The sequence below is a fragment of the Rhinoderma darwinii genome, chromosome 3, assembly GCF_050947455.1.
Source record: "Rhinoderma darwinii isolate aRhiDar2 chromosome 3, aRhiDar2.hap1, whole genome shotgun sequence".
Lineage (NCBI taxonomy): Eukaryota > Metazoa > Chordata > Amphibia > Anura > Rhinodermatidae > Rhinoderma > Rhinoderma darwinii.
In genome coordinates this window covers 11,510,383-11,533,849 of record NC_134689.1, presented here as the reverse complement: position 1 = coordinate 11,533,849, position 23,467 = coordinate 11,510,383, and the positions used below count along the sequence as shown (strand labels likewise).

Sequence of the window (23,467 nt, the reverse complement as noted above, 5' to 3'; positions counted from 1 at the left end):
TCAGGATTTCTATTCTTTTCATGCAGCAGAAATTGATTATAAACAGTCATTGTAGTGGATCCAGTTTACAAGACTCAGCCACCGTTATATGAAGAGGGTTGAAATGTCACGGTTTATTTCAGGTAATATTCAAGTAGGATAATGCTGGAAAGTTTCACAGGTTTCTAATATACTTATCTGTATCAGTTCCTTACATTTTTTTAAAGGTTTTTGCTTGCTGTCATGTAATGGGAAAATGAATTGTTTACCGAGACGGAAAATAGCTCATTACACTGTCAGAGGACTCTTTTGTAATTAACCACGCACCTATGTATATTGGCAGGTGAGAAGAAGAATGTTTCCATTCATGGTCTGTAGTCAGAGATCTTGAAAGCTCAGCAATTAATACACAATGTATATTTGGAAGTTGAATAACTTTTGTACTATGCAATGAATAAGCTTTACTTACATAAACCCCTTTTAAATGACAGGTTCACCTTAAGGCTACGGCAGCGTGGGGTCACCTACAATATGCGGTAAAATCAGAATCGTTGTGATCGTTACAAGTCGGCTGCAACTTTTTCACTCATTGGGAAACATTGCGGTTGCAGATGCGTCGCGGTAATATCACCAATTTAACATGACACAATGACGACTCCACGCTGCTGTGGAATCCTAGCCTAAAACATTGGTCATTGGTGGGTGGGGTCTGTGCCCAGTGACCCCTCACGATCTCAAGAATAAAAAGGGGCCACGGCACTCCTATGAGTGCCATGCCCATTTGTCTTCTGACATGTCAGAAGATATTTTAAGGAGACCCTTCTCTTAAAAGGGGTTTCCAGGATTAGAAAAAACGTGTTTGCTTTTTTTTTTTCCCCCAGAAACACCGCCACATTTATCCATGGCTTGTGTCTGGTATTGCAGCTCAGCCCAGTTTACTGCAATATCCAACACAGCCTATGTACAAGAGTGGCGCTGTTTCTGTTTAAAACAAAACAAAAAAAATACAAACTTTTTTCTATTCCCAGACAACCCCTATTTAAGTTTTTTGACTTGTATGAGTGACCAATTTACAGCAGCTTTTTGCATATTGATGTTTGTTCCCCTTTAAGACAACACAAGCAGATGTCCTCATATTACAGTCCTCACAGGACCATGGCTGATCGAAGAGCCTGCAGATTGTGCTCCTTCAGATATTGTTGTAAATCCTGGTCCTTCCGCGACTCCTGCCCAGCCTGCCGATAGAATTCCTCCAGTCTCTGGGAGACTCTGGGTTCGGATCCTTTCTGCAGCTGCTTCTGTCTTCTCTGGTCTTGGAGATCGGCCTCTTGCTGTCTTTGTCGCTTAACCATCTGGTTGTGGATCAGCTCCTGGAACCACAATGATGTTGGTAAAATACATTAGGGAGTCGCTTAAAATACAATTCCCTAAATTCAGAGTACTGCAAAATTGCAGAGCACTATAAATTGCCGCACTAAGAATTCTAAAGTCTGGAAGGTGGTGCATTTCTAAGGAAACCGAAATTACTCCCACAATGAACAGGAGCAATTTAGTGTAGAAATTCTCTATTAGGGAGCTGTTAGTTAAGCAGTTGCCTAATGAAAAACTAGTCCCATAGTCACAATATGTGCTCACCTTATGCTTCTCTTCTTTCACCTCCTGTTTCTGGATCACCTGATCTTGATTTTCTCGCTGCTGCCGAAGGTCACTCCAGAATTGAACTTTCTGATCCTCTTTCCTCCACTCCTTCCTCAGGTCTTCATCTTTCTTGCAGCTCCTGTCTTCAGCTGCGGCTCTGCGAGATACTGCATGCTGAGCCTCTAAACCCTCCTGATCTTGTCTCTTCTCCAAGTCCAGCAATATTCTTTGCTCTGAGCGCAGCCTGAAACATTAAAGTGACATATTACAGCAGTTATATTCTTGTATATAGGGGGCAGTATTATAGTAGTTATATTCTTGTATATAGGGGGCGGGATTATAGTAGTTATATTCTTGTATATAGGGGCAGTATTATAGTAGTTATATTCTTGTATATAGGAGCAGTATTATAGTAGTTATATTCTTGTATATAGGGGGCAGTATTATAGTAGTTATATTCTTGTATATAGGGGCAGTATTATAGTAGTTATATTCTTATATATAGAGGGCAGTATTATAGTAGTTATATTCTTGTATATAGGGGGCGGGATTATAGTAGTTATATTCTTGTATATAGGGGGCGGGATTATAGTAGTTATATTCTTGTATATAGGGGGCAGTATTATAGTAGTTATATTCTTGTATATAGAGGGCAGTATTATTGTAGTTATATTCTTGTATATAGGGGCAGTATTATAGTAGTTATATTCTTGTATGTAGGGGGCAGTATTATAGTAGTTATATTCTTGTATATAGGGGCAGTATTATAGTAGTTATATTCTTGTATATAGGGGGCGGGATTATAGTAGTTATATTCTTGTATATAGGGGCAGTATTATAGTAGTTATATTCTTGTATATAGGGGGAAGTATTATAGTAGATATATTCTTGTACATAGGGGGCAGTGTTATAGTAGTTATATTCTTGTATATAGGGGCAGTATTATAGTAGTTATATTCTTGTATATAGGGGGAAGTATTATAGTAGATATATTCTTGTACATAGGGGGCAGTGTTATAGTAGTTATATTCTTGTATATAGGGGCAGTATTATAGTAGTTATATTCTTGTATATAGGGGGCAGTATTATAGTAGTTATATTCTTGTATATAGGAGGCAGTATTATAGTAGTTATATTCTTGAATATAGGGGGCAGTATTATAGTAGTTATATTCTTGTATATAGGGGCAGTATTATAGTAGTTATATTCTTGAATATAGGGGGCAGTATTATAGTAGTTATATTCTTGTATATAGGGGCAGTATTATAGTAGTTATATTCTTGTATATATGGGCAGTATTATAGTAGTTATATTCTTGTATATAGGGAGCAGTATTATAGTAGTTATATTCTTGTATATAGGGGGCAGTATTATAGTAGTTATATTCTTGTATATAGGGGGCAGTATTATAGTAGTTATATTCTTGTACATAGGGAGCAGTATTATAGTAGTTATATTCTTGTATATAGGGGCAGTATTATAGTAGTTATATTCTTGTATATAGGGGGCGGGATTATAGTAGTTATATTCTTGTATATAGGGGCAGTATTATAGTAGTTATATGCTTGTATATAGGGGCGGGATTATAGTAGTTATATTCTTGTATATAGGGGGCAGTATTATAGTAGTTATATTCTTGTATATAGGGGGCAGTATTATAGTAGTTATATTCTTGTATATAGGGGCAGTATTATAGTAGTTATATTCTTATATATAGAGGGCAGTATTATAGTAGTTATATTCTTGTATATAGGGGGCGGGATTATAGTAGTTATATTCTTGTATATAGGGGGCGGGATTATAGTAGTTATATTCTTGTATATAGGGGGCAGTATTATAGTAGTTATATTCTTGTATGTAGGGGGCAGTATTATAGTAGTTATATTCTTGTATATAGGGGCAGTATTATAGTAGTTATATTCTTGTATATAGGGGCAGTATTATAGTAGTTATATTCTTGTATATAGGGGGAAGTATTATAGTAGATATATTCTTGTACATAGGGGGCAGTGTTATAGTAGTTATATTCTTGTATATAGGGGCAGTATTATAGTAGTTATATTCTTGTATATAGGGGGCAGTATTATAGTAGTTATATTCTTGTATATAGGAGGCAGTATTATAGTAGTTATATTCTTGAATATAGGGGGCAGTATTATAGTAGTTATATTCTTGTATATAGGGGCAGTATTATAGTAGTTATATTCTTGTATATAGGGGCAGTATTATAGTAGTTATATTCTTGTATATAGGGGGCAGTATTATAGTAGTTATATTCTTGTATATAGGGGGCAGTATTATAGTAGTTATATTCTTGTACATAGGGAGCAGTATTATAGTAGTTATATTCTTGTATATAGGAGGCAGTATTATAGTAGTTATATTCTTGTACATAGGAGCAGTATTATAGTAGTTATATTCTTGTATATAGGGGGCAGTATTATAGTAGTTATATTCTTGTATATAGGGAGCAGCATTATAGTAGTTATATTCTTGTATATAGGGGCAGTATTATAGTAGTTATATTCTTGTATATAGGGGCAGTATTATAGTAGTTATATGCTTGTATATAGGGGCGGGATTATAGTAGTTATATTCTTGTATATAGGGGGCAGTATTATAGTAGTTATATTCTTGTATATAGGGAGCAGCATTATAGTAGTTATATTCTTGTATATAGGGGCAGTATTATAGTAGTTATATTCTTGTATATAGGTGCAGTATTATAGTAGTTATATTCTTGTATATAGAAGCAGCATTATAGTAGTCATATTCTTGTATATAGGGGGCAGTATTATAGTAGATATATTCTTGTACATAGGGGGCAGTATTATAGTAGTTATATTCTTGTATATAGGGAGCAGTATTATAGTAGTTATATTCTTGTATATAGGGGGCAGTATTATAGTAGTTATATTCTTGTATATAGGGGCAGTATTATAGTAGTTATATTCTTGTACATAGGAGCAGTATTATAGTAGTTATATTCTTGTACATAGGGGCAGTATTATAGTAGTTATATTGGTGTATATAGGGGGCAGTATTATAGTAGTTATATTCTTGTATATAGGGGCAGTATTATAGTAGTTATATTCTTGTATATAGGAGCAGTATTATAGTAGTTATATTCTTGTACATAGGAGCAGTATTATAGTAGTTATATTCTTGTACATAGGGGCAGTATTATAGTAGTTATATTGGTGTATATAGGGGCAGTATTATAGTAGTTATATTCTTGTATATAGGGAGCAGTATTATAATAGTTATATTCTTGTATATAGGGGGCAGTATTATAGTAGTTATATTCTTGTATATAGGAGCAGTATTATAGTAGTTATATTCTTGTATATAGGGGGCAGTATTATAGTAGTTATATTCTTGTATATAGGAGCAGTATTATAGTAGTTATATTCTTGTACATAGGGGACTTCCTAGAAGCAGAAATGTGCTTAGTTATATATCACTTTCCTAGACTCATAATGTCTTGCTGCTGGTGTTTTCTTTTAAATCCCACATTGTTAAGAGAATTGTGGATAATCATTTATATACAACTTATGTACCGTCTGTTATCCTGAAGCATCAGTTCCCTCTGGTCCAGTTCGCGGATCTTCTCCTCCCTTCTCCTCTGTCTCTCCTCCACCCGCATCCTCTGCATCTCTGCAGTTTCCACTTCCTTTTGTTGTCTCCGTTCCTGATTCCTCCTGAGTTTATCTTCATAATTCTGTTGAGATGAAACATATTCAGTCCTGAGATTTAAGGACTTGGGGGTTAATCTTATCTGTAAATGCCCCTCTTTTGGTTTCAATGCTATTAACCCTAATGTCCCACTCTGTAATGAGTCATAACCACAGAGGTCCAGAAAGTTTTGATTTGTGCAACGGGGTGTAGGATGTGCTGGAGTGCTTATCTGCATTTCTTGTGCCTGCACAAATGGCAAGGAAGGAACGAAGTGGTCACTTCATTACAAATCTCCTACTGTTTTGTTTTTACGATTTCTATGCAGACCTATGTATCACCATAGTTACAGACTACAAACAAACTCTGCGTAGTCTGATCCTGCAGTAGGTTAGTAAGAAGTTTAGTAGAAGAGAGGGGGGAGAGAGTATGACTACAGAATCTGACTACACAGGTTTGTTTGTAGTCTGTAATCATGAAGACACATATATCTACATAGGAGCTGAATATACAAAACTCCACTAAAAATCTTTCCTTTTAGGATCCTGGATCCCCGAGTGACTAAGATTGAAATTGCGATTAAAGGGGTCTTCCATGGATTTAACCATTTTTTGGGGGGCCTCAAATACAAAAATAGCAAACTTCACAATATACTTACCTTACTCATTCTTCTGCAGTCCTCCACCACCGGTGTCTTCCTCTGTACGTGGTGATCTGTTATCTACAGTGACGTGTGGGAGTCGCATGACGTGTCGTCACTATCACGCACAGAGGTACACAAGGAGCGGCATGGGTGGTGAGGGGCCAGAGAAGACTTAGTAAGAATATTGTAACGTTTGCTATTTTGGTATATTAGGACCATAGAAGGGATTTTTTAAATCCATAGGAAACCCCTTTAAATGCTTCTTAATAGCCTAAGATTGATGGCCTGCGTGTCTACAGTACATTTATACTTGTTTGAATGATCATAATTCAATAAAAACAAATTTGAGAAAAAAAATGTTCCTTAATATAAAATATCAGGTCATGAATGGAGTCCGGGTTTAACGATGACTACGGCAGATACTAGATTATGTGTAAAGAATGAGTTTAAAGCGAACAGTGGTGTCTGGCTAAACACGCTGTACGGCCAGGCCATATGTGGAGGCGAATGATGGTATTGGGGTGAGAGTTGATGGTAGAACCCGTTTTGGGCTTCCCGTAGAAACCCCTGAATCCTGTCGTATGACTGGTGCACCTAAACGTACCAGTTTCAGAGGAGCGGAACGTGGCCTCCGTTCAAGTATCACAGACTCCATAGCCAGGCGATCTTCTTTCATTGCCTGTTCAATACGTTGCAAAGTTTCTTGGAGATAAGTCATGTTGCCCAGGCGTGAAGCTGAGGGTTTATATGATGAACCCATTGTACCACCTTTTGTGAGATCTAATGAAACAAAACCTATATTTTTGAGTTCACAGAGGGGAATCCCTTATTCTAGACTTTCATGACGTAGCCTGGAGGACCCGCATCTCAAAGCGCACCATGTAATGTTTTATTTCTCCTGTGGTGGCACTGCAGGAGAATCAAACACTTGCTACCAGGTTTTCATGCAGATCTCAGCTGATCTCTGGGGATCATCTTATTTTAAGTAAGCGATTGTCAAAAATGGACAATGGACAAATGTATCTTCTAACACTTGATATTGAAATGTCAAAATAGAAGATTGGACCAGGTCTGTAAACTGGGACCCCCAACCGATTCCCAATAGGATGGGCTGCCAGAGAGCTTATAAACCCTTTATGCTACTTGGGGACCGTCATCTCTAGACTTCTTTAACACAATTCTCATAATAGAGCCTCATAATGAGAAAATGGTTCTCTATTGCGGGTTGTGTTTGGAGCAGCCGCAAATCAGATTGGGTAGTAAGAACATTACATTTTTGTTTCGGAAATAGGTGGTGGCCCAAGCTGAGATATCCAGACCAATCTTATCTTCTGACACTTCTCAATAACTAACAATACTGTAGAATAGGAAAAATTCACGATTTACCTTCTCTTATTTTATTATACGATGTGTCCGGAGAGTTGATGGGCTTTTCAGTCTGAGTGTCTCTACTACGGAGGAGAGGTTCCTTCTGAAACAAAGCCAAGCACAGAATTTTCTTAGTCTCAACTAAAGCAGAAAGTTCTGCTACTTTCCATTTGCACCAATTTCTGTAGAATATTCTTGATTATATTATACCAATATAATAGGGTAACATTGCGATCCAGGAGGGCTGTCCTGCGGGATATTGTATCAATACAAGAAAGAAGAGGAGGTTTTCAAGTGCATTGGTGGCCATGACACAGACCCTAAAATTTCCCTCTTTCCCCTAAAAATATTTTGTAGATGAACTCCATCACACGTTTATTTTAAGTAGTGCTGATACTCCTTTGTTCTGTTGATCGGTGGGAGTCTCATGGTCAGACCCCCCACCAATAATACATTGATGGGCTGTCCTAAGGATAGGCGCTCCATTAAAAAACCCTTTAATGATGAAATTCTGTCTATGTACACCCACCACTAGAGGGAGCTCCCCGCATATCACTATGCACGTAGCACCTCTTGGGGTGACAGATTTTTCCTATTTAACTCAGTTTTTTCCCTATATTGCTCAGAGAAGGGTTTCCGGGTACCAGCAAACCCTCCCTAGGATTGCCCATGGGTCCCAATACAATGTGACAGTCCCCATAGCAGCTGCCTTTTGATATTCCACCGGTAGATTAATCCCTATATTTTATTGATAAGACTTATACCTACATTGATTACCTTGCATCCTTGACTATACCCCCCTCTAATTTTTGGAAAACCTTTTTAAGAATATATTTTAACAAATGAATTGAAAGACAACCTGAACATACATGTCTACTTTTCTGCTCCGCTTTCTGGTGGTCTTCCTGGTCCTGTAGGCTCCACTTCTGAGGTTTGGGGTTCTCCTTGCCCAATCCTATATCTTTTCTTGGAGCTTTGTCCACCTTTTTGGAAGGTTTCTCTGTAGTTGAAGTGATTTGGCTGATGTGGTTCAGTGAATTCCTGAGGGCCACCCATAACTCCTCCGGCACTTGACATCTTTGGCAAACACCAGTATTGGGACCACAATATAGACACATATGAGAGCCCGGGCCACCAGATTTCTCTTCTGTCTGATACTCTTGATGTCTATCATTAGTGCCCATAAAGGGGAAACTGGTGCAGGATTCTATCAGCTTCTTCCGGGTTTCGGGAGGAATATGGAGCTCCAGAGTAATGCGATCACTTAAACCATGAGGGATCCATATGGCCAGACCAGGAGTAACTTGCTTAGTTTTCCCATTCCAAAAAGTCACCAGGACCCCAGTGCTGTCAAAAGCTAATGTAGAAGAGATATCAACATGTCATATATTGATTATTAGCAAACCTTGACCATAATTATTCTTCCTTAATGGGCAATCTGATCAGATGCCATTCAGAGTCTGTACCACACAGTGCAATAGAGTTTGGAAACCTGATTAAAAATCTAACATGCAGAGATGTACCCCACAAAGAGACAAGGTATGCAACGTCTATGGGGCCCAATCTGGGGGAATCTGGTGTCCAGTATTGAACTAAAGAAGACCGGTCACCTCTCCTGACACATCTGTTTTAGTAAATCCTTGCATTCCCCATAATATAACAATTCAGCAGCATCTTTTCATCTAACTCTACATTGTGCCGTTCCTCTGTTATTCCTCCTAGAAATGTATAAATAAATTGACAACTGGGTGTTACCAGTTGGGGGTGTGTCCCTACATAGACTGACAATGTCCAATCAGTGCTGGCAGAGTGAGACTGTGTAGGGACACGCCCCTTTCACAAGGGGAATGGTAACACCCAGTTGTCAATTTATTCATAAGTTTCTCGCAGGAATAACAGAGGAACAGCACAATGCAGAGTTCTAAGAAAAGATGCTCCAGGACTGTTATTTTATGGGGAATACAAGTATTTTCTAAAATAGACATGTCAGCAGAGGTGAGCGGTCCTCTTAAGGAAGTGTTTATTTAGGGCAAGGTTGGCAGTCTGAGGTGTGGAACCAGAAGAGGGTAACATATTAATTTTGCTTGATTAATAAACTCAAAATATATAAGACTTGTATATACTGGCCGAAAATTTGTGATTCGCTTTCGACAAATTGTATATGATTTGTATTCTACCGGCTGAAGGATCATCAAATTGATCAAATCTACAGATGCTACTGTGTAGATAGTTGGGACAATTTTACTAAATTAAGGGGAACGTGTCACCAGCATTTCACCTATTGAACTCTACTCACCACCCACTGGCCGCTGATATCAAAAGTTCATTGCCGTTATCCACTCTCCTAAATTCCTCCTCTGACCATAAATAACGATCTGAAAACGTTTTGCGCCTTTTATGATAATAATCCGGCAGTCTTGTTCGTTCCTCTACTTATGCCCACCCACCGCCGAAAACTGGCCTGCCCTGAATACTGTCAATCAAAAATAAGCAGTCACTAAAAAGTAAGGAGTCCGGGTAAACTCAGAAAGGCTTGAGGAATAAAGATCTGGCTCTTTTTGAATGAAGATATGACTCTTTTATGCTCATTAGCAAACAGTGCAGGAATACTAAAAAACGGAATACTAAAGGTACAGAGCTACTTAGAAGAGAATTATAGGTTACATAAAAATTATTTTTTACCTAATACCACCAAGTATTGCTGGTTTAATAGGTGAAATGCTGGTGACAGGTTCCCTTTAAGTCAAATCTGCAGGTAGAGTTGTGTCACTTTGTAAACACGACATTACTTATCCTGTACTGATCCTGTATTATACTCCAGAGCTGCGCTCACTATTCTGCTGGTGGAGTCACTGTGTACATACATTACATTACTTATCCTATACTGATCCTGAGTTACATCCTGTATTATACTCCAGAGCTGCACTCACTATTCTGCTGGTGGAGTCACTGTGTACATACATTACATTACTTATCCTGTACTGATCCTGAGTTACATCCTGTATTATACTCCAGAGCTGCACTCACTATTCTGCTGGTGGAGTCACTGTGTACATACATGACATTACTTATCCTGTACTGATCCTGAGTTACATCCTGTATTATACTCCAGAGCTGTACTCACTATTCTGCTGGTAGAGTCACTGTGTACATACATTACATTACTTATCCTATACTGATCCTGAGTTACATCCTGTATTATACTCCAGAGCTGTACTCACTATTCTGCTGGTGGAGTCACTGTGTACATACATTACATTACTTATCCTATACTGATCCTGAGTTACATCCTGTATTATACTCCAGAGCTGTACTCACTGTTCTGCTGGTGGAGTCACTGTGTACATATATTACATTACTTATCCTGTACTGATCCTGAGTTACATCCTGTATTATACTCCAGAGCTGCACTCACTATTCTGCTGGTGGAGTCACTGCGGATTATTATAGGATAAGTAATGTAATGTATTTACACAGTGACTCAACCAGCAGAATAGTGATTACTGCTCTGGAGTATAATACAGGCTGTAACTCAGGACCAATACAAGATAACAAAGCACAAGTAACTACTTTTTATGTAGATTAGATCTGTAAATAGTTGTAAAAAGGTGAACATTTATTTTAATGTATTTAAGAAGACTATAGTCAATTAATATTATTGGATTTTAAATGAAAGATGATAATGATATTTTCCGATGTGATATTACCTAAGCCACGCTCTCGGGTTTCTGTTCCTTGCAGAACTGTAGCAGGTCCATAGTGCTCCATTTTGGCATCTACTGGCGCTAGAACATGGTCTCCTGGAACTAGGGGTCTCCACCTCGCATCTTCATAGTGAATAATGTCACAAACGGGTGTTTCCTGCATACGGAACTGACTTTTGCCTTTCAATGAGCGGCATTTCTCAAACTCCACAAGGAATCGGTCACTGGAGCCCTGGAGTAAAGCAAGACACGATCATTGGCTTAGTAGACAACCCAGAGAAGGTTGTGAATTTTGCAAAACCTTCAAAATGCCGGGTATAGCTGGAAGACTTCTACTCCACTGCTACTTACCTCCACTTCACGGGCAATGTGTCCCATGTAGTAAAGTCCATCAGTGTCTCTACGGGCCAGTACCCTGGCCCCTCGCAACAGACTCAATGCCTCTGGTGACATTTGCAATGGGCTTGCACTTAATGGAGGTACTTTTGGATGAACACAACAGCTCATTGGTTCCAGCCTGGGAAGTAGAAGATCAAAGAGAAAATCTGAAGGTGATATTACTAAACTTGGCCACACAGAGGTCAAACTGGACCCAAACCCAACATACGTTCCATCACTTCTTGGTATGGGGTTGCATAAATGCATAGATATTTTCTGAAATGCGGATAATCTCCTCCGTGGAGAATCATGGGAACCGCAACCGATTGTTTCAACACTATTCACAAGACGATAATCATTATTGGGTCAGTACGTAAACATCTGAACCCCCGTCAGTTCTAGAGCCCTACGTTCAGGTCTGTAGAACTGTGGGTGTTACATCAGGAATACAGATAGTTAAACACGTGTAGAAAACATCTGTCTGAATAAAGGCCTTAATAAGAATATATAAAACCTGTAATATATCTTATTAAGGGGAAGTGGCATCTTCTTCAGCTTCCAGTAGCTTGTATTTCCCCTTTCCCTGCCTGCAGGCTCAATGGTAACGTTCAGAAACCTCCTTAGGCACCCAAAAATCCATCTAGTGTAAAACATTAAAATAGTAGACAGGGAGGAAGAGGGGGATGTGACTGCAGCTTTTCTTTCTCTCTGTGACACAGCATGCTGCGAGAGGGAAAGAAAATCAGAAGCTATGCACAGAAATAAAGGTTAAGTAGTCGAAAGCATCAAAGGAAAGATTCACTGCTGCTACTTCTTTAGAGGGGTTCTTGATAATGTGTTGTTCCGTGCACCTATATCTAGAATAACATACAGACATGTACAGGGTATAACTGATATGGGAGTGATACCTACTGAGGTTCAGAAGAGACTACTGTAGAGAGCGTGCAGGATGAGGAAGATGATGAAGGACAATACGGACTGGGTCTCTGATAACTATTAATTCTGGTCTAAAAATCAAAGGATATATTAAAAAATGTCAATATTGGAGATTTTGTCAGCTCTCCTGTGAGGTGTAGTATAGAGGAGCTGTCAGCTCTCCTGTGTGGTGTAGTATAGAGGAGCTGTCAGCTCTCCTGTGTGGTGTAGTATAGAGGAGCTGTCAGCTCTCCTATGTGGCGTAGTATAGAGGAGCTGTCAGCTCTCCTGTGTGGTGTAGTATAGAGGATCTGTCAGCTCTCCTGTGTGGTGTAGTATAGAGGAGCTGTCAGCTCTCCTGTGTGGTGTAGTATAGAGGATCTGTCAGTTCTCCTGTGTGGTGTAGTACAGAGGATCTGTCAGCTCTCCTGTGTGGTGTAGTATAGAGGATCTGTCAGCTCTCCTGTGTGGTGTAGTATAGAGGAGCTGTCAGCTCTCCTGTGTGGCGTAGTATAGAGGAGCTGTCAGTTCTCCTGTGTGGTGTAGTATAGAGGATCTGCCAGCTCTCCTGTGCGGTGTAGTATAGAGGATCTGTCAGCTCTCCTGTGTGGTGTAGTATAGAGGATCTGTCAGTTCTCCTGCGTGGTGTAGTATAGAGGAGCTCTCCTGTGTGGTGTAGTATAGAGAAGCCGTCAGCTCTCCTGTGTGGTGTAGTATAGAGCAGCTGTCCGTTCTCCTGTGTGGTGTAGTATAGAGGATCTGTCAGCTCTCCTGTGTGGTGTAGTATAGAGGAGCTGTCAGCTCTCCTGTGTGGTGTAGTATAGAGGATCTGTCAGCTCTCCTGTGTGGTGTGGTGTAGTATAGAGGATCTGTCTGCTCTCCTGTGTGGTGTAGTATAGAGGATCTGTCAGCTCTCCTGTGTGGTGTAGTATAGAGGATCTGTCAGTTCTCCTGTGTGGTGTAGTATAGAGGATCTGTCAGCTCTCCTGTGTGGTGTAGTATAGAGGAGCTGTCAGATCTCCTGTGTGGCGTAGTATAGAGGATCTGTCAGCTCTCCTGTGTGGTGTAGTATAGAGGAGCTGTCAGATCTCCTGTGTGGCGTAGTATAGAGGAGCGGTCAGTTCTCCTGTGTGGTGTAGTATAGAGGAGCTGGCAGCTTTCCTGTGTGGTGTAGTATAGAGGAGCTGTCAGCTCTCCTGTGTGGTGTAGTAGAGAGGATCTGTCAGCTCTCCTGTGTGGTGTAGTATAGAGGAGCTGTCAGCTCTCCTGTGTGGTGTAGTACAGAGGAGCTGGCAGCTCTTCTGTCATACATTTTTTTCAGGAGGAATAACAGAGGAACAGCACAACACAGATTTCTAAGAAAAGATACTCCAGAATTTCATGGGAAATACTAGTATTTACTAAAACGGACATGTCTGGAGAGATGACATTTCCTCTTTGCTCTTGCAAGGGTATTCCTTAAAATGTATACCAGTCCTTTGTACTGTGCCTGCCAGTCTGATAATATTTTATATGTGCAGACACTATGGACACCTACCATAAACTATTTAGCCATGTCTTGGCTTGCTACATCTATAGCAGATGCTGGGTGATAGCTATAAAAGTGCCCTATAGGAGTAGTCACCCAGCTTTCCACAGACTGTGAACGTCATATACGTCTGCACTGTGATGCAGTAACTGCCGCCCTTCTTCTCATCTACTCTTTTGCCTGTGGTATGGTTATAATATCTATTTCTATAGATATTATGTATGGGTTTGGGTGCTGCCTGTGTCCTGTATGGGTGCTGTCTGTGTCCTGTATGGGTGCTATGTGAGTCCTGTATGGGTGCTGTCTGTGTACTGTATGGGTGCTATGTGGGTCCTGTATGGGTGCTGTGTAGGTCCTATATGGGTGCTATATGAGTCCTGTATGGGTGCTGTCTGTGTCCTGTATGGGTGCTATGTGGGTCCTGTATGGGTGCTATGTGGGTCCTGTATAGGTGCTATGTGAGTCCTGTATGGGTGCTATATGAGTCATGTATGGGTGCTGTCTGTGTACTGTATGGGTGCTGTCTGTGTGCTGTATGGGTGCTATGTGGGTCCTGTATGGGTGCTATGTGAGTCCTGTATGGGTGCTATATGAGTCCTGTATGGGTGCTGTCTGTGTTCTGTATGGGTGCTATGTGGGTCCTGTATGGGTGCTATGCGAGTCCTGTATGGGTGCTATGTGGGTCCTGTATGGGTGCTATATGAGTCCTGTATGGGTGCTATGTGAGTCCTATATGATGCTGTCTGTGTCCTGGTTAGCCTGTTCCCAGATATATTGTACCACTTACCTTATTTGAAGATCCAAGGGGTTTAAGATTAATGGTGCGGAAGGAACCTTCTCTATTCCGGTCATACGGCTCCTCCAGTAGATAAACCACATTCACAGAGCAGGAATTCTTATCTCTGGCAAGAAAGCTGTAAATATTCTGTAGAATTCGGGGCGGCAGAGCGTCCATCACTAAGTTCACAGTCTGACATGATGGGTCCTCGAATGCTGCAGCCAAGGCTTCAGTGGGCTCGGCACCAGAATCACAGCCAAGTGTCCGGAGCCATGAAATAGCCTGATTGGCCGTATCGGGGGTCCACGTCACCGTGCGGTCACACCACTTATTGATCTAACAGGAAATAGTCAGGGATTTATTAAGATCTGACAAATACCTGGATGCATACCTCCCAACCATCCCAGATCCAGCGGGACAGTCCCGGATTCCGGCCGGTGTCTCGCTGCCGGTGGTATGTCCCGGTTTCAACAGTATCTGCGTCCTCAGGATGCAGATACAGTTGAATCCAGTTCTGAAGCAGGGAACCATCAGCTATCTGCTTCAGCAGTCACTGTGTGAAGCGGCCTTGAGCCGTGAGAGGCTCGGCACAGACAGGCTCGATGCAGTGACGAGCATCGCGCCTGTCTGCCCCAAGCCACTCATAGCTCAGAGTGGAGGAGCTGAGGGATCTCCTCCACTCGCCGTGGGATGGGGCTAGGTAAGTATTTTTTTTATTTATTAGACACTATGGGGCATTATAATGTATGGGGGCAGCAAAGGGGGCATTATACTGTATGGTGGCAGCTATGGGGGCATTATATTATGGTGGCAGCTATGGGGACATTATACTGTATGGTGCTGCTATGGAGGCATTATACTGTATGGTGCTGCTATGGGGGCATTATACTGTATGGTGGCAGCTATGGGGGCATTATACTGTATGGGGGCAGCTATGGGGGCATTATACTGTATGGGGGCAGCTATGGGGCATTATACTGTATGGGGGCAGCTATGGGGGCATTATACTGTATGGGGCAGCCATGTGGGCATTATACTGTATGGGGGCAGCCATGTGGGCATTATACTGTATGGGGCAGCTATGTGGGCATTATACTGTATGGGGCAGCCATGTGGGCATTATACTGTATGGGGCAGCCATGTGGGCATTATACTGTGGTGGCAGCTATGAGGGCATTATACTGTATGGGGCAGCTATGAGGGCATTATACTGTATGGGGCAGCTATGCGGCATTAAACTGTGTGGAGGCCACTATGGGGGTGTGGAGGCCACTATAGGGTGTGAAGGCCCCATGCAGACGACCGTGAAAAGTCTCCGTAATTACGGACCCATTCAGTTCTATTGGCCTCGGACACCTTTCCGTATCACTACGGATGGGTGTCTATTCCATAGAAATGTTCAGCAAATTATGGAACACGTCCGTTCTTTTGCATTTTACGGGCCGTTATTACAGGCACGGCCGTGTGCATGGGGCATTATACGGTGCGGAGGCCACTATGGGGCATTAAACTGTGCGGAGGCCACTATGGGGCATTATACTGTGCGGAGGCCACTATGGGGCCTTATACTGTGCGGAGGCCACTATGGGGCCTTATACTGTGCGGAGGCCACTATGGGGCCTTATACTGTGCGGAGGCCACTATGGGGCCTTATACTGTGCGGAGGCCACTATGGGGCCTTATACTGTGCGGAGGCCACTATGGGGCCTTATACTGTGCGGAGGCCACTATGGGGCCTTATACTGTGCGGAGGCCACTATGGGGCGTTATACTGTGCGGAGGCCACTATGGGGCCTTATACTGTGCGGAGGCCACTATGGGGCCTTATACTGTGCGGAGGCCACTATGGGGCCTTATACTGTGTGGAGGCCACTATGGGGCCTTATACTGTGTGGAGGCCACTATGGGGCCTTATACTGTGTGGAGGCCACTATGGGGCGTTATACTGTGTGGTTATAGCAGCTTCTGGGAAAGCTGGGTGACACGTAATATGGCCCAGAATACAGTTCCACCCAGGGGTTGTACCCAGCTTTCCTAGAATCCTGAATCTGCCTCATTATGGCGATGTATCACTGCATAAATAAGCCAACTCAGGACTCTAGAGGAGCCATATAGGCTATCACCCAGCTTTCCCAAGAACAGAGAATTGGCGGAACAGGTTGACAGAGGAAGACGACTCAAGGAATTCTATTTACCGGGGATGTTGAAGGACACGTACCTCCTCGGAGAAGTAGATGATATTGAATGAGGACGCTCTCAAGTTGTATAAAGCTGTGGAGACGTAATCCTTCATGAGGTTTAACTTCACGGGGTCTCCATCCAATGTGCCCACCACAAAGGCAACGGCTCCAGCATGGTCTCCAGGACACCGAGAGCAGAAACAGCCGGGATGGTGGAGACTGGACATGTTTTATGTGTGAATCTCCTGATAAGAGAACGTCCGGTGTCTCCAGCGCAGCCAATAATGCCACAAACTTGTTTCTAAGAGCAGAAGAAAAATAGTCAAAAACACCACAACCTTCCTCTATAGAGATAAGCGTCGCATAGTGAACAGGGCAATGCTACCTGTCAGTGTTAATATTTGGATACAGTATCCTGGACACATTACTACAGGACAGGTGTGTTTGCCCAGATCATAGGTCGCCCTCTAGTGGTGAAAAGAAAATTGCAAGCTCTAACCCTGGATATTATCACAATGCCACCCTATATAATTAATAACCCCTTAATGACCAGGCCTGAAAAGGCCTTAAAGGGCAACTAAACTTTTACAAAATTTTGACATGTCCGACATTTTGATTGGTGGGGGTCCGAGCACTGAGACTTGTTTTTATGTAATTTAGGGGTCATAAAATATATTTTATACTAAATAATGACTTTTTTGTGGACATTTCTTTATTATTATTATTATTATTATTATTATTATGTTTTGTTAATTTTTTTGAATTCCATGAACGGATTTCTATTTAACAACTTTATTTTATACTTAGAATGTATTCGCTTGCTCCTGTATATTAATACATTACACTGTGTCACTATGACAACACATAATGTGCCCTAACAGCAGGCATACTGAACAGACAGCCCTGGGGTCATTTCTAGGTCCCCAGATCTGACTGCCGAGGGTTCCCCCCCAGTCTCCGACCTGGTGACGCGATCAAAGAGGAGAGTCCCCTTTGATCATGCCACAGATCGCGGCGATCAAAGGGTTAAACAGCTGGGATTGTTTGTTCCTCTGATCCCAGCTGTATTCAGGAGGCTGCTCTAAATACAGGAGGTCTTAGTGACAGCTCACTGGAGCGCTCATCAGCCTTTTCACAGCGACGCCAAAAGATGTCGCTATATACTCCGGACCTGCACCGCCTGTCGTCAGAGGAAAGTGGGCAGTCGGGAATGAGTTAATCAAATAATTAATTTTATTTATTTCCCATCTCTTATATGGCGCTGCCCGGGACCCCCCTCTATGAGTCACATGCGCTAAGTAAGAGCGCCCCCAACTGATGGACCTGGCCCTTTAAATGAGTGAAACTTTCCCTAGTAATAATGGAGGCTCCAGGAGACTGACCCACGGCAATCAGCTGATCACGAAAGTGGAGATGTTTAGAGAAGAACTTGTCTTTTTAGGGAGCCTTCACACACAGCGGTTTTAGGTAAAACTTCACGTTTTTTGTGGCGCTTTTCCTGGCGATTTTTGTAGAGCTTTTTTTAGGAAAAAAGAAAAGCTGAGACCAGATGTTAGCTAGGAAAATATTAAACAGTTTTTCTTTTATATTGCTTTTTTGGGTCAAAGGCGTTTTTTTTTAAATCGCAGAATAGTGTTGGTTGGGTGTTTTTTCAGCCAGTTGGTGGTGTTTTTGTCCCATACATATCTGGTGTTTTTTTTTCAGAGTAAATCATGTGTTACAAAGAGGAATTTTTGAATCACATGATCTTTGATTGACATGATTTGCAATGAGAAAACGCCACACAAAAAAAAAACACGTAAAACCGGAGGTAATAAAACATACTATTATGTGGCATTAAAAAAAAGTTGCCGTTTTTACGTGCAGTATTTAAAAAATAAAAAAAAAACACCATGTGAGGGAAGGTAACGGGTTATCCGTCAACAACAATCAGCTGTAATCTGTGGGGAAACCCGGCAGTAAGTGCGACATTTCTCTACAGCGCCACCCCAGGTGAGATGAAGTATTACACAGTTCTACTTTTAAATCAGTGGACAGTCTATGTAATGCCAGACATGTGGGGTCCTCCACAGAAAGAAAAGTGGGGGTCTTTGTAGCTGATCCCCACTCTTGTTAATAGCTTTGGGTAGAGACATAGGTAATGAAGGGGGTCCAGTCCCACTTACTGATTGTACCCTGTAGCAGTCACAGTGGGTGCGACTGGGCCCTGAGGAAAAGGGCGCCTTTCCCGGATTTCCACAGGCTGCAAAATCAGGTGAATTCTGTGCCGTGGCGCATAGAAGGTCCTGACGCCGAGCAGCATCAGGTCGTGGTATGTGACACAGAACACAACATCCAGCGTCAGGACCTTCTATGCTCCGTGGCAGGGACCTTGTACAGACTGTAGGAATCCGGGGTGTGCGAGCCCTGAATAGAAGCAGTAAGTAAATAGTGTTTTTTTAAATTAATGTTTGATCTAGAATCTGATTTAGAGGTCCATACTTTGCGGGACCCAAAGGGAATTTATTACTTTGGGGGCATAAGGTGGGCACTATTACCTTGTGGAGGTGGGCACAAAGAGGGCTTATTACTTTGGGGGAACATTACTATGGGGGCACAAAGTGGGGATTATTACTATGGGGGCACAAAGTGGGGATTATTACTATGGGGGCACAAAGTGGGGATTATTACTATGGGGGCATAAAGAATGGCACTTAATCCTGTGGCCCAGAAAGAGGATTTGTTTTACTGTGTAGGAGCACATGGGGCTGTTATCACTTTGTGAGGGCACAAACGGGGTAATATTACAGCGTGTGGGCACTATTACTTTGTGGGCGGTAAAAGGGGGCACTGCTACTGTGTAGGGGGCACTGAGAGGGGCATTAATGCAGCCATGAAGGGAAGTTGTGTGTGGAGGCCCCTATGGATGTGGATGCTGATCAGAGGACCCCCTCCATTAACTCCATTTTAGGCTATATGAAATTTAAACCAGACAATCCCTTTAAATCGCAACCATAGCGCCAAAGAGAGATTCTGACCCTATAGTCACACCATGAACCTGGAGACCCTAAAAATCCGGGTCAGGTGCGGGTGTATCCAGGTATAATTCAGCAGACACTCACCTGATCAGATCTCTTGCCTACGGGCGCTAGGACCCGGACATGTGCTCTGTGTACTAAGCTTTGTTTACTGAGAGACCATGCCAACCGGATCTACCATTCAAATTTACAGGGGTGCACTAGAGTGTAACAACACGGTCTAACATATATTTCAGGAGTAGAAAACTGTCATAAAATCCAGGATATAATCTAATAATTACCTATCACTCAGATCTCCCATCATTATATTAATATTTTTATTGAAATCGGTAATTTCCATTATTCAGTTTTAACGCGCCCGATAAAGTCAGGAATGATTTATGGAGACCGTTATGCAGGTATCAAGGCTGTAGATATAAAGTTGGTTCAATCGACGGCAATTTTGATGAGGAAATTGTTATAAACACCCCCACCTGTACTAATGGGTTTCCCCACTCACTGTGGAATTCTCGCGAGATTTCGCAACTCCTCTAGCCAATCAGCGGCGGCCGGGCTGTTCTGCCGGAAGGTGACATTGCTCCGGTGTCATGGCGTCGCTGGTGCGGCTCGGCGGAGCTCTGAGGGCTGGAAGTCGTCTGTTTAGTGGAGTAGTGCGGAGGAGAACCGGGGTCCGCAAGTAAGAGACCGGGGATGGTAAACTGATGGGGGATTCGGTTGTGTGGGAGCGGTGTCTGTCTGTCACTGAAAGGGCTGCAGATGTTTTTAAGTAACTGTCATGGATCAAGTGGTGGTGGGGGAAGGATTTCTGCGTCCCTGTCGTGTCAGATGAGTCGCTAAGGATTCTGGGTAGTGGCGAAATTAAAGAGGTTTACGTAGAATGACAAAGTTCTGTATTTTTTTTCCCCACTATCTCTGCCTGCTGTCAGTGAATAACAACATTGACCGGTCCTAATGTTATTCTCAGTTTTGCTTCTAATGGGCTGGAAAATGGCATATAATGTCCTGTTAACCCCTTGAAGCACCATGATGTACGTGTATGCCATGGTGGTCACGTGGGCACAGGAGTTGTGCCCGTGCGATCAACAGCAGGACAGCCCTTGGATGAACCCCTTGGGTGCCATGGTCAATAGTGACTGCGTCTAAGCTTGGGAGTGGGCTCCTGTCAAGGGGGTAGGAGTTTGTGGGTATATATAATGGGTGGGTGTCGGAACATTTTAGGTACCTTTTAGAGGGGAGGGGGTGTACGTTATTTTTATTTTGGGGTACTAAGTTGTATTTGTACGTTTGCAGCCTTTTTTTTTTTTTTCCGTTGCTTCAAAGAAACAACCTGGCAAATAGTCCTCCTACCGTTTTGTGTATACAGCTCCTGTGCAGACCTGTGTGTTTCTCTGGTTACAGACTACAAACAAACCCTGTGTGTTCTGAATCTGCAGTTACTGCTTCATCCTCCTTTTGGCAATTTATAAACCATAGAAGAGGAGGCAGATGGATTATCAGACTACACACAGGGAATGTTTGTGGTCTGTAACCATGGAGGCGCATAGATCTGCTTAGGAGCTGTAGACCCGAAACTGCAGAATATTCTTATTCAAAACTATTTGCAAAGTTATTTTGTTTTTTATGTTCGATGCATTGGAGTAATATAAAATATTATAAATCTGGACACTTCCTTTATATTTTCTGAATTTTTATGTTTCTAATTTTTTGTCCTCTAGTGCCGGGGGTGAGGGTCACATCGAGCCACGTTACCGACAGATGGTGGATGTGACCAAGTCCCAGAACATTCAGGCCGAGCTGCTCGGGGGCTTCATGTGGTTTTGGATTCTTTGGCATTTTTGGCATGAACCGGATGCGGTTTTTGTGAGTATTTGCTGTTTCTTTTCGAGCTCTACAGATTTTTTGGGCTATACGGCCACCTAAAGTGTAACTCCAACTATGATCCGTATTTAGGTCCAACATTCTGTGCTGAGTAATCGTCTAATATAACCAGTAATACCATATCCCATGATGCTTTGCCCAGGCATCTCATGTGGCAAGATCAGAAGCTAAAGTTATATATAGATCAATCCAAATTGTGAGCGGGATGCTGGAAAACCACAGAAGCAGGTCTAAGGCCCAGGAGAGGCTGGGGACTGTAACCTGTACAGCAGCACGCAGCATGGCACTGGCACCGTGCAAACTCTAGCCAGGAGGAGCAGATAAGTTTGATAATATTCTAACATCTGGAAGCAGCCAGGGGGAGACTGTGACAACAGCAAAATACACGGGCTCAGGCCGGGTTCCGATGTAGCGTAAACGCTGCGGAATTTCCACAACTGGATTCTGTGCGAAAGTTCCGCAGCATTTACAGTAGCAGCAAAGTGGATGAGATTTAGAAAATCTCCTGCCCACGCTGCGGGGAAAAAGCCGCGTAAACGTTAACAAATTGACCTGCGGTGCGGAATTTAATGGCGTAGCGGGTCCATTTATGCTGCGTTTTCGCTGCTTTTCTTTTGTGTGTTTTTCCCCATTGAATTCAATGGGGATTCAAAACCTGCAACAGAAAGCTAAGTGCTGCGACTTTTGCAGCGGAATCGCAGCGATTCCGCCGCAAAATCCGCAATAAAAAAAAAAAAAAAGAATACTTGCCCAGAGCACTCCTCCTTCCTGCAGTCCGGCCTCCCGGGATAATGTTTCATCCCATGTGACCACTGCAGCCAATCACAAGCTGCAGCGTCACATGGCCTGCAACGCCATTGTAGGAGGCCGGATTACGTGCAGACAAGAGAGTGGGTAAGTATGAACAGTTCCGTCTTTTTTTTTCCCACAGCGCTGCTTTCTGCAGCGGAAATTCAGTTCGAAGAATGATTTTCGGGCAGTAGGTGCTGCGGGTTCCAGGTTGGATACGCTGCACAGTTTTTACACAGCGTATCCGAGCCCGTGGCAACCCGGCCTATGAAGGTTTGGGGCTTGTCACCCGGTCCATTCTTTGATTGTCGATTTGCACTGGCCCTGAAACATTTTCTCGATGTGTTGGTATTCAAACACTTACTCGGTAAACTGCCGGATTTTCCCTTTTAATAATGTTGTTTGTCTTTTATAGGGTCACTTTCCCTATCCGGACCCCTCACAGTGGACTGATGAGGAGCTGGGAATCCTCCCCGAAGATGAAGAGTGAAGATCTTTACAGTAAGAACAAGATGTCAAGAAAAATAAAAAAATCCAGTACCGGCCCCTCAACCCGGCAGACGGGAATCCGAAGTGGCGGCAAAGTGTATGAATACCCGGCACCACCGCCTTTACGTTACGCTCCATCAATGGTCTGTCCTTGTGATGCAAATACGTGCCGGATCCTCCACAGGGAGAGCTGCTTTTTGCAGCCGCGCTCCACTCTGCCTAACATAGGGGGGGGGGGGGGGTCCTCCCTTTTAAAGCTTCTTATGTTTAGAGTCCATTTAAAGGGTTTCCGTCTTTTTAAGAATGCCGTTTCCTATTGTGTTGCGGTAGATGTCATCGCTCTGCTCTGGATATGACTTTGGGGGGATGTTTTTAAGAAGGCGATTCTCGCTTTACCTGCACACGTATTGTATTGTATTGTAATGCTTTTCTTTTCTTTGCAGGTGTTGGGTCTTCCCTGTGATGCGTTTGTCGAGATGCTTGTAAATAAACGGGAATTCTATTTAAA

General features: G+C 42.6%; 2 protein-coding genes across 2 annotated transcripts; one reads left to right on the top strand and one right to left on the bottom strand.

Annotated features, from left to right (window-relative positions):
- Window positions 1–27: 27 nt before the first annotated feature.
- On the bottom strand, window positions 28–19,964 carry LOC142748692 (uncharacterized). The gene is made up of 12 exons (XM_075855878.1): window positions 19,888–19,964; window positions 16,825–17,087; window positions 14,616–14,942; window positions 12,298–12,392; window positions 11,359–11,524; window positions 11,011–11,239; window positions 8,173–8,660; window positions 7,322–7,406; window positions 6,540–6,715; window positions 5,178–5,338; window positions 1,615–1,861; window positions 28–1,349 (listed from the first exon to the last, which is right to left on the bottom strand). The coding sequence occupies exons 2-12, from the start codon at window positions 17,011–17,013 to the stop codon at window positions 1,125–1,127; spliced, it is 2,388 nt and encodes a 795-aa protein (XP_075711993.1). The 5' UTR covers window positions 17,014–17,087; window positions 19,888–19,964; the 3' UTR covers window positions 28–1,124.
- Window positions 19,965–20,338: 374 nt separating this feature from the next.
- On the top strand, window positions 20,339–23,467 carry NDUFB2 (NADH:ubiquinone oxidoreductase subunit B2). The gene is made up of 4 exons (XM_075855893.1): window positions 20,339–20,479; window positions 21,519–21,663; window positions 22,886–22,971; window positions 23,403–23,467. The coding sequence occupies exons 1-3, from the start codon at window positions 20,391–20,393 to the stop codon at window positions 22,958–22,960; spliced, it is 309 nt and encodes a 102-aa protein (XP_075712008.1). The 5' UTR covers window positions 20,339–20,390; the 3' UTR covers window positions 22,961–22,971; window positions 23,403–23,467.